This window comes from Bombus terrestris, chromosome 6 (genome assembly GCF_910591885.1).
Source record: "Bombus terrestris chromosome 6, iyBomTerr1.2, whole genome shotgun sequence".
Taxonomy (NCBI): Eukaryota; Metazoa; Arthropoda; class Insecta; order Hymenoptera; family Apidae; genus Bombus; species Bombus terrestris.
Window position 1 is genome coordinate 14,238,655 of NC_063274.1, and position 17,211 is coordinate 14,255,865.

The 17,211-nt window shown below is 35.1% G+C and overlaps 1 protein-coding gene across 5 annotated transcripts; it reads right to left on the reverse strand.

The window, feature by feature from the left end:
* Positions 1 to 4,550: 4,550 nt before the first annotated feature.
* On the reverse strand, positions 4,551 to 17,160 carry LOC100648674 (unconventional myosin-IXa). Of its 5 annotated transcripts, none has more exons than XM_048406921.1 (15): positions 16,869 to 17,160; positions 15,013 to 15,896; positions 14,624 to 14,925; positions 13,911 to 14,528; positions 13,535 to 13,833; positions 13,208 to 13,467; positions 12,828 to 13,135; positions 12,412 to 12,749; positions 12,258 to 12,318; positions 10,978 to 11,304; positions 8,803 to 9,726; positions 8,639 to 8,716; positions 6,324 to 8,569; positions 5,249 to 6,256; positions 4,551 to 4,931 (listed from the first exon to the last, which is right to left on the reverse strand). In XM_048406921.1, exons 3-15 carry the CDS (start codon positions 14,914 to 14,916, stop codon positions 4,834 to 4,836), a joined length of 6,858 nt encoding a protein of 2,285 aa, XP_048262878.1. In that variant the 5' UTR covers positions 14,917 to 14,925; positions 15,013 to 15,896; positions 16,869 to 17,160; the 3' UTR covers positions 4,551 to 4,833. The 5 variants fall into 5 exon arrangements, with proteins under 5 accessions (XP_048262878.1, XP_048262877.1, XP_048262880.1 ...); XM_048406920.1 differs by having other exon boundaries at positions 16,658 to 17,160; XM_048406923.1 differs by lacking the exon at positions 10,978 to 11,304 and adding an exon at positions 11,896 to 11,943 and having other exon boundaries at positions 16,658 to 17,159.
* Positions 17,161 to 17,211: the final 51 nt, after the last annotated feature.

Consider the following 17,211-nt stretch of genomic DNA (forward strand, 5'->3'; position numbering starts at 1 on the left):
CTCGAGCGAGTATGATCCATGAAACGTGGTGAATCAAGATCTCGAAGACAAAAATATAGAATGGAGTATGATGAGAATCGTCGTCGGCGTAGCCGCACGCGATGAAGCTAATTAGGACTTTTAGGGGCGATATTGTCATGAAGAGTACCGTTTTCTCGCGCTATCTTATCGCCTATTTACAACGCAGGTCGGCCCAACGCACGGCAGAGTGAAAATCTCATACGAATCGATCTTATTCGCTCTTCGACGCGATCGATCGCGAAAAAAATCTGATCGATCGCGTTTCCTTCTATATTTAATCGACGACTCGATTGTGAATCAGACACGATTTATTAAACGTTATTGCATCGATAACGCTGATAACTTGGAGAAAGCAATTTTCATCGATTATTCGACGCTAGACGGATTTCGAATACGTGAAATTTTCGCTCCATCTCGAGACGGAGGGTCGTCGAGAAAATTGCCGGTGTCGCGACCCATATGTCGGTTCTTTTTCGTTCTCGTTCGCTTTCCTCCCTTCACGATCGAGATAGATGATACGTTTTGTGCGCTCGATACTAGCACGAAACACCTTTTTTTTTTTTTTGCACAGTAGAAGCGTAATGCGTTTGCGTAAAACGATCATTTACAGATACTTTTTTTTATAACGATTAGTTCTTACTCGTTACGCGGTTAAAAAGACTACCCAGCTGCGCCACGGTGAAATCACTAACACGATTTACAAGCTCTAGATCAAACCGTGGCTGGCCTTCCTAATGATAAATTTCTCGCGAAGATGAAAAACAGAAAGTGTTCCTTACGGGCGAAAGAGCCGACGATTCAACAACCGATCTCGATAAAAGAGACAACAGACTAACCGAAACGAAAATCAACCTATTTTCTTTTTCTTTTAGTCAACTTTTTGCTTCGAGAACGCACGATCAAACAACAAACGGACTTGTCCAAAACCTTTACAACACACTTTACACACTGAAATTAACAGTAACGTTTTCAGCATAAAGAACGTTTAACGTTAACCAACGTGTGTTCTCATCGTGAGCACGTCCATTATCGATAAAAAGGAAATACCGGAGAAAACGTTTGATGGTATTCGAAACGTTTCAAAATCGCAAAGAAATAAAATACGGCAGTTAAGGTGGTGAACAAATTGACAAAATTATACGATTCGGTAATTACTTCGTGAATTCTCCGTCCCATTTGATTGATATTAACTGTGAAATTGATTTCGAGCTATTAAGCAGCTAACATTCTAAAGCTTTAATAAGTATCATTTAAGAAATAATTGAAGAAAATTGTGCTGGTATCAAGTACAAGATTGCTAGGAAACCCTGAATCGATATTTGAGAGAAACCCCATGGGACGGAAAAGAACGAGTTTCGCTGTGTACGTGAGGCGTATCGTAGGTAAAAGGGTGAATAATACTGATTAAGATAAAGGAACCTTTTGCATAATAACGCGTATGTTTATCGATCGATAATGTACGCGCCCGTGCATACAAATCCGTATACTCTTGCACGATACTTTCACGATGATTAAAGAACACAAGGCGCGTCGAACGAAGAATTGTTTCGACATCGAAGAAGGGACCGATCGAATAGAATTCGTTCGAATGGCCGTGGCCAACGTCACAGATGTCACGAACTCGAGAAAATGCAATAACATTTCAACGTTAAAAGACAGGCTACTACTGCAATCTGCGTAGTAGAACAAAACGTACGTCACAACGATCCTATCCTAATCAGTGTAAAAATCGATCAACCGTAAAACGAAAGATCTCACGCTCGTTCGGCTTGAGCGTTAAAAAAGAACGACGCGCGAAACATGAACATGGACATTTAAAAGAGTTGAAGTCGCTAATCGATCATTCTAAAACGAACGTGACACGAATTACGTAGATTTCGCGAGTCGATGAAAAAAAAGAAGAAGAAGAAGAAAAAGAGGAAAAAAGACAAGAAGAAATTGCAACGTTTTGGAAAGAAAAGAAGTCGCGTGCCCTTTTCCGAATTTCCCGGTTCTAATGCTAACAGTTACTTGGATAAAAGTCACGCGCGATCCGATGTAACGCGAAATGATTCGATTTGACCGTTCAAATCGCTCCATAACGCGTTTCTAAAACATATTTCTACAGCTTGGAACATGTATGTATACCGCATAAATATTTCCCCACCTCTTTTCCGCGAGCAAGATCCTTTCTCTGTCGTGGCCGATCGTTCGACGAGATTTACAGCGAGCTAACGAAATATCGGTAAAATCGTGGGGCATAGGTGAAAAAAGAAAGGAATTTCGATTTTTTAAAAAAAAGTAATAAAAAGTAAAGTAATCGAGTGCATCTTATTCTAAAATATTCTTAATATCTCGAAACAGAAAGGGGGAGGGAGGAAGGGAGGGGAAAGGAGGATATGATTTTGGTAATTCGGTGAATACAAGCATAACTGAAATATGAAATTGATGGGAAACTGATACGCTTTGTCGTCGAATTAAAATTAAAATAGCACGATGGAATTTTCAATTAAATGCAAAATAAAAAAAGCTAGATAAATTAGAGATGTTGGAATAAAAATAATGTTTCTTTCTTTCTATTTGTGTTTTTACTTTTTGCGAAACACGACCTCGAAATATTTTATTCCAACGTCTCGCTCGAATAACTTCACGACTCTTTCAATTGTTGGATATTCGAGTCTGACACGAGGACGCACGACAGAAAAACAGACCAACTGTACGCTATAGCGGTGTATTAAAAAAAAAAGGTGGAGATGAGCATAAAGAAAGCGGAAACTTAAAAAAAGAAAAAAAAAAGACAGAAAAAAATAAAAGAAGAAAAAAGGCACTGGACGACAGGGGAACTAAAACGAAATCGTAATAAATCTCAAGTAAAAAAAACCGTCTGCTCAGTCCGGTGCATACAAAAAAAGTCTTTGTATATACATAAGTATTCCTGTATACAAATGTTTTCCACGTATGTATGTGTAATCCGTGTGTCTATGTAATATCTATACATTAGTACGTATTCGCTCGAACGCGTTTATGTATATAAAGGAGTCTCCCTGTATGAAAAAAAGTAGCCTAAGTAAAAACTGATACGAAAGTACATAATTGGCAGGCCGTGTGTGTGTTTGCGTTTTATGTATTTTATCAACGGAATATAGGCGTGTATAAACCCTACACGGCATATATCGACAATAGAAATAATCTTGGTAACGACTCTCGTAAAGATAACAATAATAACAGATTATTACGAGATACTCATTATCGTATATATCGGGTGACTCGAGAAGTTTATGCCGCATTATATTTACCTAAAATGGTTCTACTTGTACGGGTATGTTTAGGCATTATCCAAAACAAATCGCTATTCTGGCGAGAAAAATTAGAATTGCACTCTATGAAAAATACTTTTTAACGAGTAAACAAATTTATTTAATAATATCAATATATCGCAAAGTAATATCAAAGGAGATTTTAATGGAAGATTAGGAAAGATCATTAATGATTAATATGTTTCTGCCAGAAAGAAAAAAAGGAGGAGGAAATAAAGGAAAAACAAAAGAAGCTGTGGAAGAAATTGGTTGATTACGCTTTTCATGCATCCAAAGATACGATTAAAATATTGATCGGAACAACGGTATAAAAATTGGCACGAACTTCTCGGATAACCTAATAATATATGTACAAGCTACAATTTGGTTTCCTCTTTCCCTCTTTCCGCGTGATTCGAATCACTTGCTTGAAACAGCGATTCGATAACTATCTATTGCATCGCGTGCGCGAGTATTCTATGTAAAAAACAAAGTTAACGGAATATGTCTGGCAAAAACAAAATCTGACGAGGTGACTCGTTATCACTTCTTTTCAAGCCATCGATCAATGATATTGTTCTATACACCGTCTTTTCTATCGTCCTTTTTCCATTATTCTGCTAACGAAACAATACGAATACCTTCCTTTCTAAACCTGCGGTTGTCAAAAAACTCAGCATAAACTTGCGCCTTTTCTAGTAAAAAAAAAAAGTAGTTATTATCGTGTTGATTCACGCAACAGTCTATAAAATCTGTAAGAAGAGCGAAGAACAAGGATAGATTGTTTTCAAACGAACCGATAAAAAACTTGAAGTAGAAGAAGAATTTAAATGCGACTAAACATTTGTAACAACAACCGATGATCCTTGTCTAGTTTTCCCTTTTTCTTGACAAGATAACTATCTTAACTCTTCACGTCGATGGTACAGAGAAATGAAACATGATGTATCAAAATGAAGAGATATTCTACTATAGAATACCTACAAAATGTAAATGTTCTGCTTCGATGGAGCTTTCAAGACATCTAGCCTGATTGACACAGTCTTCAATAAAAGGAATGCATTCCAGGAGAAAAAGTTTATAAAATGAATATTTAATACATTTCACGTGAAGCTATATATTCGCGTAATTTGTTAAACATTCTTTAGAAACCCCTGAAAGCTTTGCGACAGAGTGGAAAAAAAAAATATATATAAATATATATATATATATATAAATATATATATATATAAAGTATATATATATGTATATATAAAGTATAATATATATATATATATATATATATATATATATATATATATGTATATATATATATATATATAATGTTTGATCGAATTATCAGCTGAACTTCGTGTGGAACAAATTACTAGACCTACCTAATATCGTGTTTACTACTTATTTAAATTACTAGCGGCTTGCCGATGAGACCAGAAGTAAGACTCGTCGATTCGCTGCCGTCAGTCAACGCTTCACAGCGTGTGTCATGTTGCTACACTTGACGATCATCATTCTTCGTGGTAACGTTTATCGTGGATGGTCATACCATTACCATGTCTTCATCGACACTGATGATCGTCGGAAATGCATTGTCTGCAGAACTTTGCCTCTGGATAGGTCTCTTTCTTACGAGTCCGTCTATTGACAGACATAAAGCAAAAACCATAAATTATAATGATTTAACTTAAGAGAAAAGAATCTAACTTTAATCAGTACTGCTTGCATCTATGTTTCAAAATATCATAAATCTTTAATTTGTCCTTATTATCATAATATAAAAGATAATGATCTACATCATATTATTTTAAAAGTATATATTAGAACATGCGACTAAATCTTTTCTTTTTTACACTGTATACACGTGCACGCAGGCAAAAATGAACTGCTTTTTCTGGACGCATACGTGCATAAATAGTATTCGAAAGATCAAAATTAACGAAATTATAATAATTTACCGGCAGAAGATGGAAGAAGATCGTCAAGAGATCCATCGTCCAAGTCTGTGGCAGATAGAAGTAGGTCGTCGTCTGAAGAAGCTCTCGTTAGGCTGGGAAGAGTTGAAGTTAGTAGGGCCTTTTCCTTCTGGATTTCTTGTATATGATCGACGAGAAGCGCCTCCTCTTCATCGCCTCGATCTCTCTCTCGATCTGTAGTAACACCTCTGGCAGTCACACTTGGGGTCGCCGCACTTAACTCCTCTGGGCTGAAGATTTTCGAAGATCGTAAACTGGATAAACGATAAGTCGCCGTGTGACAAGCGGATTCGAGTGTATTTATGTCGGCTAAAGTTGCTCGCACGACCCTCAATTTCTCTTGTACGATCGTTTCGACGCAACAAGTCTGCCTGCCAACATCTTGTAAAGAATCTTGCGCGGGCAACGTCCTATTCGTCCTTAGAATGCACGGCGCGAAGACTATTGCTAGGGCTGACGGAGACATTCGATTGTCGACTTCATGAAGCGCTACTCTAGCTAGATGAACGATCAGTCGTTCCATCAAGTCGAAGTTTGGCTTCGGCAGCTTCTTCAAAATTGCAAATAGCGTACTGATTCGATCCCGAGGATCCGTTAAGTTCGCAGCGTGCAGAAAATCATCGTAATACTCGAAAGTGAGGAGAGGCTCTGGCATATCTCGAAAGAAACTTTTCAATACTGCTGCGAGCACGTGTACTTGATAATTCTCAAAGTCCACTTTCTCTAGATCACCTTCGTCCATTTTCACTTTTAATTCCTTCACTTTGGAACTGACACCGCTCTTTCGATATATACCTTCCGTATACAGACCATGCATCTCTATGGTTGTAATTAACCGATCTACCACTATCGGTACTTTACCGTCACCACAGTCCAATTTATACAACGGTACACCGAATATTTTCCGTGAGTTCATTTCGTGCAACGCCTCCTTCCCACATTCTGCTGATGCTTTTATATAACACTTTTTGTGACACGTTAACTTACAATCTAAACATAAAAATGTAAATACGAATAAATAAATGCTATAAAAAAGAGGAGAAATATGTATACTTACTCTGACAGACAAGTCCTCGCTCGATAGGCCACATAAAGAAAGATGTACACACTTCACAAGCTGTAGGAATGTTTATAATAGTTAGCTGGAACATATGATTACCATGACGTATTGGTTCTTCATGTTTTCGTTTCTTTTCCTTCTTACGTTTGCTTTTGCTCTGTTTCTCTGGTGCTTCTGTTTTGACTAGCGTCATAAATTCATTCATGAATCCTCTAAATGCATTTACTCCCATCGTCACGGGAAAATCTTCACTGGTATTTTCTTGTTTGCAGACTGTTTCTATTACGTGCAAAAAGTTCGCAATTAAGTCAGTGTATTTGATGTTGCCTTCCACACCTTGCTGAATAGCAACGCTGTAAGTGATCACTAGGTCGTCTTTAAATTTACGCAAAGCCTGCCTAAATACACGATCGACTTCGCTTGGCTTCCTGCCTTCCTCTTGTCCTTCCATTATGTATATCTTCTTCGTAATAAAATCTTGCATGAGAGCTAACTCTTTCGCGTCGGATATAATCTTATCAGTACTGTCAGAGAACGCGGATGTACCGGTTAAGCTGAATTTCGATACCACTACTTGTTTCGAGGCATCGTATGGCGTTCGTGGTGGTTTCCTGTGTTTTCGCCTACCTGGAGTGTTCGCTAATATACATGGCATTTTAAGTACTCCGCCATTCTGAATACATTTGACATGGTATAATTGTTTACAATCAATACATTTGTACCCCTGTGTTACGAACGCATCCATCTTTTCGTGGCAACATACGCACACATCGTCTTTGGCAAACCTTGCTACTTTTCTAAAACAATGACCGGCTAACGTGAAAAGATTGCCTTTCCATTCTAATAGATTCATTCCAGGTGCGAGTTTTAGGTCATTGGGACTTGTATCAGTTCCAGGTTTGTCTTCGCTAAGTCCTGATATTTTAGTCGCTGGGTCCGAATTTCTTCTCCTCAGCTCTAGTGTTGTTATAGCGTTGGATCTCATGCGCTTTCCAGGTTGTTGCATCTTAGATGTAGCTTCATTTTTGTTTACAGGCCAATCTGTTATCGATCTGGATGGTGTATCATGTGGACTATCTTTCCGAGGCCTTATAGTTGTTGCTTTATGTAGGTCACTCTCTTTGATCGTACCCAGAAATAGACTTTTGGTTTCTCCACTGTTGGTTTCTGATACACTCTCGCCCATAGATCGACACTGGACTTCCCGAGTGGGACGATTTCTTCTGGCACTTCTGACAGGCACGTCGGGCTCGCATTTTTCCTTTGGTTTCGAATTTTTCTCCTTGGGCGAAGTTCCTTTCAACAAGGGACTTTTTAAAGCATTTTCATCGTTCACAGCATCTAATTTCATAGATGTATCTCCTTCCGAGTTTTGTCTTCTCAAGTAACTAAAATCTTTCATTTCTTTACTGTGGCCATAACCATGATCACGTCTGATAGGTGAAACTGGGACGCTTTCAATCCGCTCGCTCGGTACACTATTATCACTTAATCGACGTTGTTCTCTAGCTGATGAACTATCCATATGAATAAAACGGTCACTATCCAATTTCACATTATAATTCGATGCTTCGTTTGGTTTGTCTTGTTGCACTTGCTCGAACATGTTATCCGCTATACTTCTATATTGAGAAACATTTGGAGAACGCGTCAAGGTTGATTTTTGAGGACCAGGCAGTAAATAATCACTATAATTAATGGACGAAGAAAAGTCTGCTCGGCGACGCCAGACGTCTGAATTTGGACTATGCGTTAAACTCATGTTAGATTGATGGTATGTAATTTCTCGTGGACTTGGAAATGATGGAGTTGTGTTAAAAACAGGCGGAGCACTTTGTACTGTACTCGGAATTTCTGTATCAGTTTCTCCATCGCTATATCCCGTCGATGAACTGTCTGCTCGTTTATTAACAGACGACAATCGGCTCGAAGCATTTACTAAGTTTGTATTTGCGGCAACTACTGGAGATTGATCACAGCGTTTCGTTCTAGTGCTCGGTACCGGTTTGCCATAAGAATTGTCTTGAGATTCAGAACTGTTGCTCACTTGAGATTCATAGCTTCTTAAACTAGTCAAACTTTCCAAGCTACTTTTACGCTCATTAAATTCATCCGAAGGAAAAGAATCCGTGTTTCTTAAGATCGAGCTAGATTCTTGTAATATTCTTGTATTTGGTATAATTTTACGCTTTGAATATGACATACTCGTATCAGCTGTACTATCTCGAAGTACATTATCCACTCTACAATTAACACATATTATTGCGGTTAAGTATCAAAAGTTTTAACGTAAAAAATAGATATTTATTTACCTTGCTGACGTAAGACGATTCTGAGATTCCGTTTTACGAATCGTATTAAATTCCAACAAGCCCTGATCTGTGAGTGACCTGTAAATTAAACACAAGCATTAATAATAATACAAGTACTTGTAAATATACATATTATAGTTTTAATCTCTTTTGCAAGTACTTACTCTTCGCTATTCCTGAGCCTAGGATATACCTTACTGTTATCATATACAAGCTCTCCTTGATTTTGAGTTTCTTTATATTCTCCGATTTTATCAACAAGCAATTTTTTCTGTTTTTTTAATTCTGCGAAAGTCTTCCTCGCTCTATTACCGCGAATATGAGCTTGAAACATAATTACACAGGACTTAAGTTTCTTAAACCAACTATGCTGTTTATATGCCCTCCAAGCAGACTGGATGTGAATGACAGCCTCGATTCTAGTACGTAAAGAATGCGCGAATCTTTGGGCAATGACCATCCTCCAAAATGACTGTATTTGCACAACTGCATTTTTCAATCTAAGGAATTTCCTTCTTTCTAAACACGCACGGAACCATTTTTGTATAGTTGTAATGCTTGTAATAATTTGTTGGTGTAATTCAATGTCTAGTTTAATTTTTTCTGATTCTCTAAGAAACACTTTAGTTGTTCCAAGTTGATAATTATCTCTATTTAAATTTAGTGTCAATAGAAAATCTCTAACGTCAGACTGAGAACTTAATAAACCCTTAGGTAATAACATTCTATACAATTGAATAAATTCTTCATATGTTAATCTAACGTTAAATCCAGCTTGTCTTATTCTGACTGTTTCTAACATTCCTGTATATCTTAACTGTCGTTGCACTGTTTCTTCATCGAACTCGTTTGGTACCTTGTTGGCATTGCTTTTAATGCATCTAATGAAGAAAGGGTTTGCTTGGTTTAATGTATCCATAAGACTATGCAGACTTTGTTGAAATTGTGCAGATACTGTCATAGGCTGCTTTCTTGCTTTTCCAGGTCCTGAGCCGTAACTTTGCGTTCTTCCAGCAAGTGTTTTTACAGTTTGTAGATTTTTTAGACCCTTCTTACCCCGTTCTCTTGGTCGAAATGATTTATTTTTCCTGTAAAAGTATTAAATTTTAATGTGTTATTATTGAAAATTATTTCATGAATTCCTTTTCCTATTTTTTAATTTCTTATCAAAATAAAAAATACACATAAATTATATGTTTAAATTTTAAAGGATATTAGTATTATTTTAGAATTATTTATATATTTTGATATTTCTTTTCTCTAAATTATTATTAAATATCCTGACATAGAAAAACAGGAAAAGGAGAATTTATGATTCCTATAATGACATGTATGGCATTGCAAATAGTAACAATTAATTATTACAAACGTACTATGAAAGAGAGATAGCAAACATTTAGCAGAATGTCATTAGAATTTATATGACTAGATTATGACAGCAAGTATAGAGAAGCATACAATATTAAGATTAATTGTGTACAAAAGTAGTTATCTGCAGATTTAGAAGTTTTTAGAAATTCTTAGTAATATAAGGAAATATAGTTTGATAATTGTGCACTAAATAAATACATGGATTAATATGAACTATTAGTGTTAATGATAAGCAATTTGCATTCTTTACGAACTACTAACTTTATGAGTTATGGTTTTCATTAGTACATAAATGTATTCTTATAAAAAATTTGCAATTCGTTAAATTCATAAAAAAATCTTATCGTGCAATTAATTGTAATTAATTGCTAGCAAGAAAGGATATGTTTATAATATTGGGAGCTTAATGCTATAGGATCTTTTTGAATTGAATATATATGCTGTATCAACCAGCATGTAATGTAAATTAACCCATTCTTAATTTGTATAGAAATTGAATCGAAATAAATGCATTATCGATTTTTAAATATTTCTTAATTAAGTTTATTGTAGGGAATAAATGGGTCAATTTAAATATTATTAATTCAAAAAGTAAAAAAACTACTATTGTGAAATTAACATGCATTAATTGTAGCTAAGATTATGAACAAATAAATCATTAAAATGTGATGACTAAAAGACGACCGGCGATAATGATCGTGAATATTATGGTACATCAAATAGAATGATTTTGATGACCTCTAAAAAATATGTGAAAGCTTCATAAAATAACGAATACTTGTAGAAAGCTGTGTATGACTGCATGGGAAGACCATTAATGTCCTATTGAAATGCTATTACCTATGCACAAAGAAATCCTTCACCCAGAATTACTATAGAGCACACACTACCTTTATTGTAGAGCAGTGAATTTTTGTAGCTTAAATATTACAATGTTATGGAATATTAAATAGGTGCTGTTTACATACATGACTATTTGATTAGCGCGTTCCATGACGTTTGCTTCGTCTTTTGGAAGCACCCTCTCTAGCGGGTTATGAGTATCCCGTCTGAGTTTATTATTACTATGAGGCTGGTCTTCCCTGCCCCTTATTAAGTAACCCTTCATCGTGGTTACATTTGTCGGGTGTTGCGTTTGATTAATGTTTCGAGATTGTGGCCACGACAATCGGTTGTTGTTTACATTGTCGTTGTTTTCGAGTTGTATAGAAGATAATGTGGTAATGGGTATAGTTGATGGTATGCAGACACTGCGCTGCTTCTGATAGCTTGGTGGACGATTATGTTTGTGCAAACTGAAAAAGTCTCTCATGCTTAGTTTTTTTTTTTAGTAGTTTTATGTATTTAAATAGTAACCATATATTGTTCAATATCAGTATTTAATTTAAACTTTTAAACTTTGCTTGCTGGTGACTTTAGGAAGAAAATGATTTCATTGAAGACAATCTGTTTCACGAGTGATGACATAATGCGAATTTTAATGATTGGCATGAATTGTATAAATAAAAAATTATTGTTGAATTGTTAATCATGCTTACGAATAATAGCAAGTAAATTAATATATTTTAAATGACAGAATGTAACTGTATTACGAAAGTTATGAAGATTGCACTCTAATCACATTTAATACAAAAAGTGCACACAGAAAACTCTAAACAATTTCTCACACATAAGATTGGAAAAATTATATGGATTTACAAGCTGTTTATAACTTGCAATCTCTACTTTGTATTATTATAAATCGAGTAAATTTGTATTTTAAGCTTTGCTAGTACACTCTTACTGTAAAGCTAAAGATAAACATTGTAAATCCATAAGACATCTTAGCATAAAAAAAGGTAATATTTGCCAAAATGACACATACAGTGGATCAAAAGACCACTTACGCGATTCGGTTAATAGTTAGATTGACGGTCGACAACGTCACAAGATGGCTACAGGGACAAAAGACATGTGGCCAATGTAAATATAATTAACGTTTGCTTCAATTATAAACACATAGGAACCTCTTCAGCTTGATGCAAATATTATCAACGCACAACGTAGATTTATATTTTGTAGGGTGAGATAATATGCAGATAAAACATATTCAAAAACAAGCGCAATAACATTGCCATTTGTTTATCACGATCATTATTATATAACTAATAAATATTGCTCTATATTATGAGTATACAAGCACTCAAATATTTCGTCACCCTTTACGAGAGTAAAGATTATATAAAATTAGACATGAAAATTATGATACCTTATTAAATTCTCGTTCGGTGTCCTATACCTGTTTTGTATAGATGTTTTTGTACCATCAGCTAGAATAAAAAGAAAAAATCTCCATATTATTAGCATGAAGAATTTAAATATAAATAAAAGAATATTCCATATCATTAAAAAAAATACTGTACCTCGACCATGTCTATGAGCTCGACCAGCTTCTTGGAAAGCAAAATGAGCGCGAAAAAATGCTCGAAGTATTGCCCATCTAAATACCGCAACCGGATCTGCACCCACTAATTCTCGAACAAAAGCAAGGGAAGAATTCTTCAATACACCAACAACACCATCAGGTCGCATTAAATCCAGATTTTTTTCTCTCATATTAGCAGCTTGGTACTTAACAGATCCTGCATAATGACGTACAACAAAGGCTGCTTCGCGTCGTTGTGGTGCTTCATAAAATGGATTGTCTTTATGTACTGTATTAAATTTTTGTAGCAGTGTCTCATTCGTTGCACCCGGAAAGCTGCAATAAAAAAAATTTAATTGAAAGAAATGCGAGGTATTGTGTTTTTAAAAAATAAAGCCAATGCTAAATACTAACTTGCATTGATCATCTAAAAGACAAAGAAGGCCATTCGGTTTCCCTTCTATTAAATTTAAACAACCTGAATTATCACTGTAGCCTATATCTGTCCACCTAATCCCCTGTTTTCTGTACTCTCGTTGTTCATATTGGAAAACATGTTGATTGAAATAATGTTGTAGTTGTTCATTAGCATAATTTATACATAACTGTTCGAAGCTATTGCACATTTTGAAGTCTTCAAAACCAAAGATATCTAATACACCTATGCTATTGCCTTGATGATCTCTGAGGGTATCTTTCTTTGAAAGTAAAGCATGATTCACCTATTAACAACAAAATATTATCTTATAATTTTTCAAAAAACAAATTTCAAGCCTAAAACCATAATATCTTACCTGAAGTACAATCCAATCAAATAGAGCTCCATATAAACACTTAGCCATAGCATCTCTTGCTGCAATTGCTTCTGGAAGCCTATAGTTAATAACTAATGTTTCTCCAGACGCTCTTGCACGTTTAGCAGTAAGTGCAGCCAAAAGAGTTTCTTGTTTTACTCGCAGAAGTTCAGATATCAATGCAACCACTTCAGGATTTTTAACTCCCACAGCTTCATCGTGATGGTGATAAGATTTTCTAGGCTGAAACTCCACATTACCTAAAATAATGTCATCCATGTCATTAGATTCTGTCATAAAAAGTCATTAAAATAATTTATTAATCACCAAGTAAAAGAACAGCTGACAGAACTGCAAACAATCGTCTCTGCTTTTCTGGTGTAAATCCAACCATTTCCATAGACTGTTTCAACCTTGAAAATTCATGTCGTTCATCAACATTTTCTAGTCCATAACAGCCACTTTTATTTAAATAATTGTAACGGTCGCAACTTTCTAAATGCAAAAGTTGCTTTTCTTGTTCACTAGCTCCAGCCAAAAGATAATAAAATACATGATAATTTCTTTCATTTCTTCCTTGAGAAACTATTCTTGATTTTTCCAAAAGATATTTTTGTACGACCGCCCTAAAGATAATTTTATCATAGTCTTTAATAATTATCAAACTATATAATCTTCTACATCTTATGTATAAGAATCTTACCCATGAACCATTCCATTTTCTTTATAATTCACTTGGATAAATTTACCAAAACGGCTACTATTGTTGTTATGTGCAGTTTTTGCATTTCCAAATGCTTCTAGTACTGGACCAGCGCTAAGTATTGTCTGTTCAACACCACTACCATGAGAACCTTTCTGACTAAGCGCTGTCAAATGATGCAGTAGAAAATTTGTTGACTCTGTTTTACCCGAGCCACTCTCACCACTAATAACAATGCACTGATTTCTTTTTTCTTTAAGCATGCAATGATAAGCTGCATCAGCTATGGCAAATATATGTGGAGGTATATCTGGCCCCAACCTTCTATTTTGATAGAGTTTTACATATTTTGGATTGTAAATAGGGTAAAATTTAAACGGATTCAATGCAATTAATATGCTGCCAACATATGTATATATGTTTCCAGCTAAAAACCTAGCCCGAAGGTTGTCCAATAGAGTTTGTTCATTAAGATCTGGAAGTTGACATAGATCTGGATACTCTTTATCTCGTGGTTGATATAGGAATCTATTAAAATAGTCCTTGAGAAGTTGTGGATCCATGGGAAACCTACTATCTGACCATAAATAATCTGGTTGTTTTTTGCGCAAGTAAAACCTAAAAATAATAAAGAAGTTAGTCTAACACATATATATTTCCTTATATAAAGATAATATTCATATAGTTATGACATTTTAAACAAATATATTTACCTGTAGTATTCTTGTTGCGCTGCATTTTTTGGCCATAATAACATAAGCGCCACAGGGCACTCACATGGCCCAAGTCTTCTTTCTTTACATTCTTGCCCAACAGAGTTTCCTACTACTTCTGCTAACTCATAACCATTTGAAACAGATGCATCAACTAATCCAAGTCTCTCTATAATACACTCCACTATTTCAGCTGAGGAAGTTTGTTTTGTAGCTTTAATTGAAAGTGCTTCATATTCTGGGCTCCATTCACCCACAAATACTTGCACTACCCCCGAGATACAACTGTCCATTTTTTAACCCTATAAAATTAATAATATTCAATTTTAAACCTACATCTATGCATATTGTTATTGATTTTATTACTTTGTGCTCATATACTATCTTACCTTGTTTTATATAGGGTTAACAAATTTGTCCTCTATCATCCAGGCAAAATTTCAAATGTATTGTTTCTTCTTCTTTTTGTTTCTCAATTATGTACAACCACTGATGTAAACGTTTAAAATAATTTTTATACATTTTGTTTAAAAATAATCAGTTACAGTTTCGCTAATTTATTTACAGGTAATTTTTACATTAATTTAAATTTGTCAAATGCACTCAAAATTACCCAATATTCATAAACTAAAAGACTTTATTTATATACATATATATCATGTCAAATCTTAATCATGAATTGGTTCAACAAAATAAAAGTTTGTATTTTTTCTTTCGTTGCAGTACAAATAATTAAAGTGCTCCTAAACTTCTCTTGAAGGTCGCATTTAATTTTACCATATTATTTCATCAATAGGACAGAATACCACAAAGTATTGTAATCATAAATTAATATACCCTTTCTTTTTGTATAATAAAACAGAATCATTAAAATTATTCTATTGTTTCTTTGTTTTGTTTTAAATTTATATATTCAGTCAATTTTATAGAATTCTGTTGATCTTGTTCTTCAATAATTAGAGTATTTTGAATTTATAGGATGATGTGTTTAATTCAGATATCATGTATTTAACACTGAATGTCCAGCAAAACCTTTCTGATAGCCATTATATTTTATCATGACATTTACTGTATAGTTGCAAAGAGTGTAGGTGTGCTATTGTTGGCAGGCAGTAACTCAGTATCTCCACTGAGACAATAATCCAAGGTTTTCAATGTTTTGTAAACATCCTCATGCCATTTGAGTATTTTAATACACTTATTGCAAAAGATTACAGATGTATTTGCATTTGTACGTATTATAGAACTTTTGTGCTTTAAAGAAGTATCTTATCTGAAAAAAAATGTATGACACATAAATATTTTACATCAAGTATTTGTTGCATTGTATAAATAATGTCATTGTTGTATTTCTCTATTACACGAATTTACTTGATTCAAACAATTTCATAATGCAAGAATATTTTATTTTTTTTTATATTTGATTTTACATATAAATACAAATTATCTATCAAATCCAGAATAAAATGTGAATTCCAGGTAATATTGTTCTAACCTTAAAACAAAAAGATTATATCTATACGTCTCTTTGTTACTTTAAAATCCCAATCCCTTTTTTTGTTTTTTCTCTATGAATTTGTGTTCACCGAATTTAAAAATATCCCCCTAAATCCTTTCGTCATTGCTGGTAAATTTTCAATTAAACAGTAGCGGATTTATCTCGACACAAAAAGAAGGAACAGTGTAGAATAATATTCTAAATAATCTCGAGTGAACGGTAATCGTAACACATCGATCATTCGTTGGATACACAAAGGATTGCGAAAAACGACATACGTTCCCGAGATACCGATTGCCTCGGACCTGACGGCTGACATTCGCAGGAAAACCGTCTTCCGACGCCGATTGGCGGGTCATGGACCACACCACCAATCAGCAACGATCTGCGAGTGTGAACGTCAACAGAGTAAACCGGGCTTAAATTCATCAAGAATTTCTCGTCCACGCATGACACTTACTGATTGTTACATATCATCGTTAAAGAATGTAATGAAAACATGCAAGTCTATTCAAGGAATATGCTGCTTTTGTTACCTCCTTTGCTGATAACAAGACGCTCGGCGTGACACATTCTTACATTCTTATAAATCATCAAAACCTTCGCATTCTTGGGCATGCTATCACGGACTGAAAATTTCACTGTAAACGCATTGCCGTCTGTTTTCACGATTTCGAATTTCCTTCTTTTTTTGTTCGTTTATCTAAAATATATCCCCTTTTCTTATAAATCGTTACAGAAACGTACTATCGAGAGAACGATATGATACAGCTGTGGCTCTCGCGCACTCGACATACACTGTTCTTCTGTTTTCTCGCACCTAGAGAACACACGTACAATACGGGCGGATTGACACTTCAGTAAACAAGGTCTACTGTCACCGATACTCCTGCGTTAGTTCAGTTGTCGCCAGTTTTGCTGAAAATTACACTAATATTCGTGAATAATCGTGTTCTTGAATTGATAATACCGATGACACGGATGATGGGCCCTTGCCCAGTTTATCGTCCTTCGTCTCCTCTCGGGATCCTGCGTCCCGATACGTCCACCATTTCGATTTTTCCGATCACGTGGTACGCAACGTTCGCTT

What these genes read in the sequence shown, in the direction of transcription:
- LOC100648674 (XM_048406921.1), bottom strand. Translation starts at nt 14,916, where the DNA reads ATGGACAGTTGTATCTCGGGGGTAGTGCAAGTATTTGTGGGTGAATGG. An exon ending in GAAAATGGAATGGTTCATGG is followed by an intron (nt 13,834 to 13,910) that starts GTAAGATTCTTA and finishes AATTATCTTTAG; the next exon opens with GGCGGTCGTACAAAAATATC. An exon ending in GTCAGCTGTTCTTTTACTTG is followed by an intron (nt 13,468 to 13,534) that starts GTGATTAATAAA and finishes ACATTATTTTAG; the next exon opens with GTAATGTGGAGTTTCAGCCT.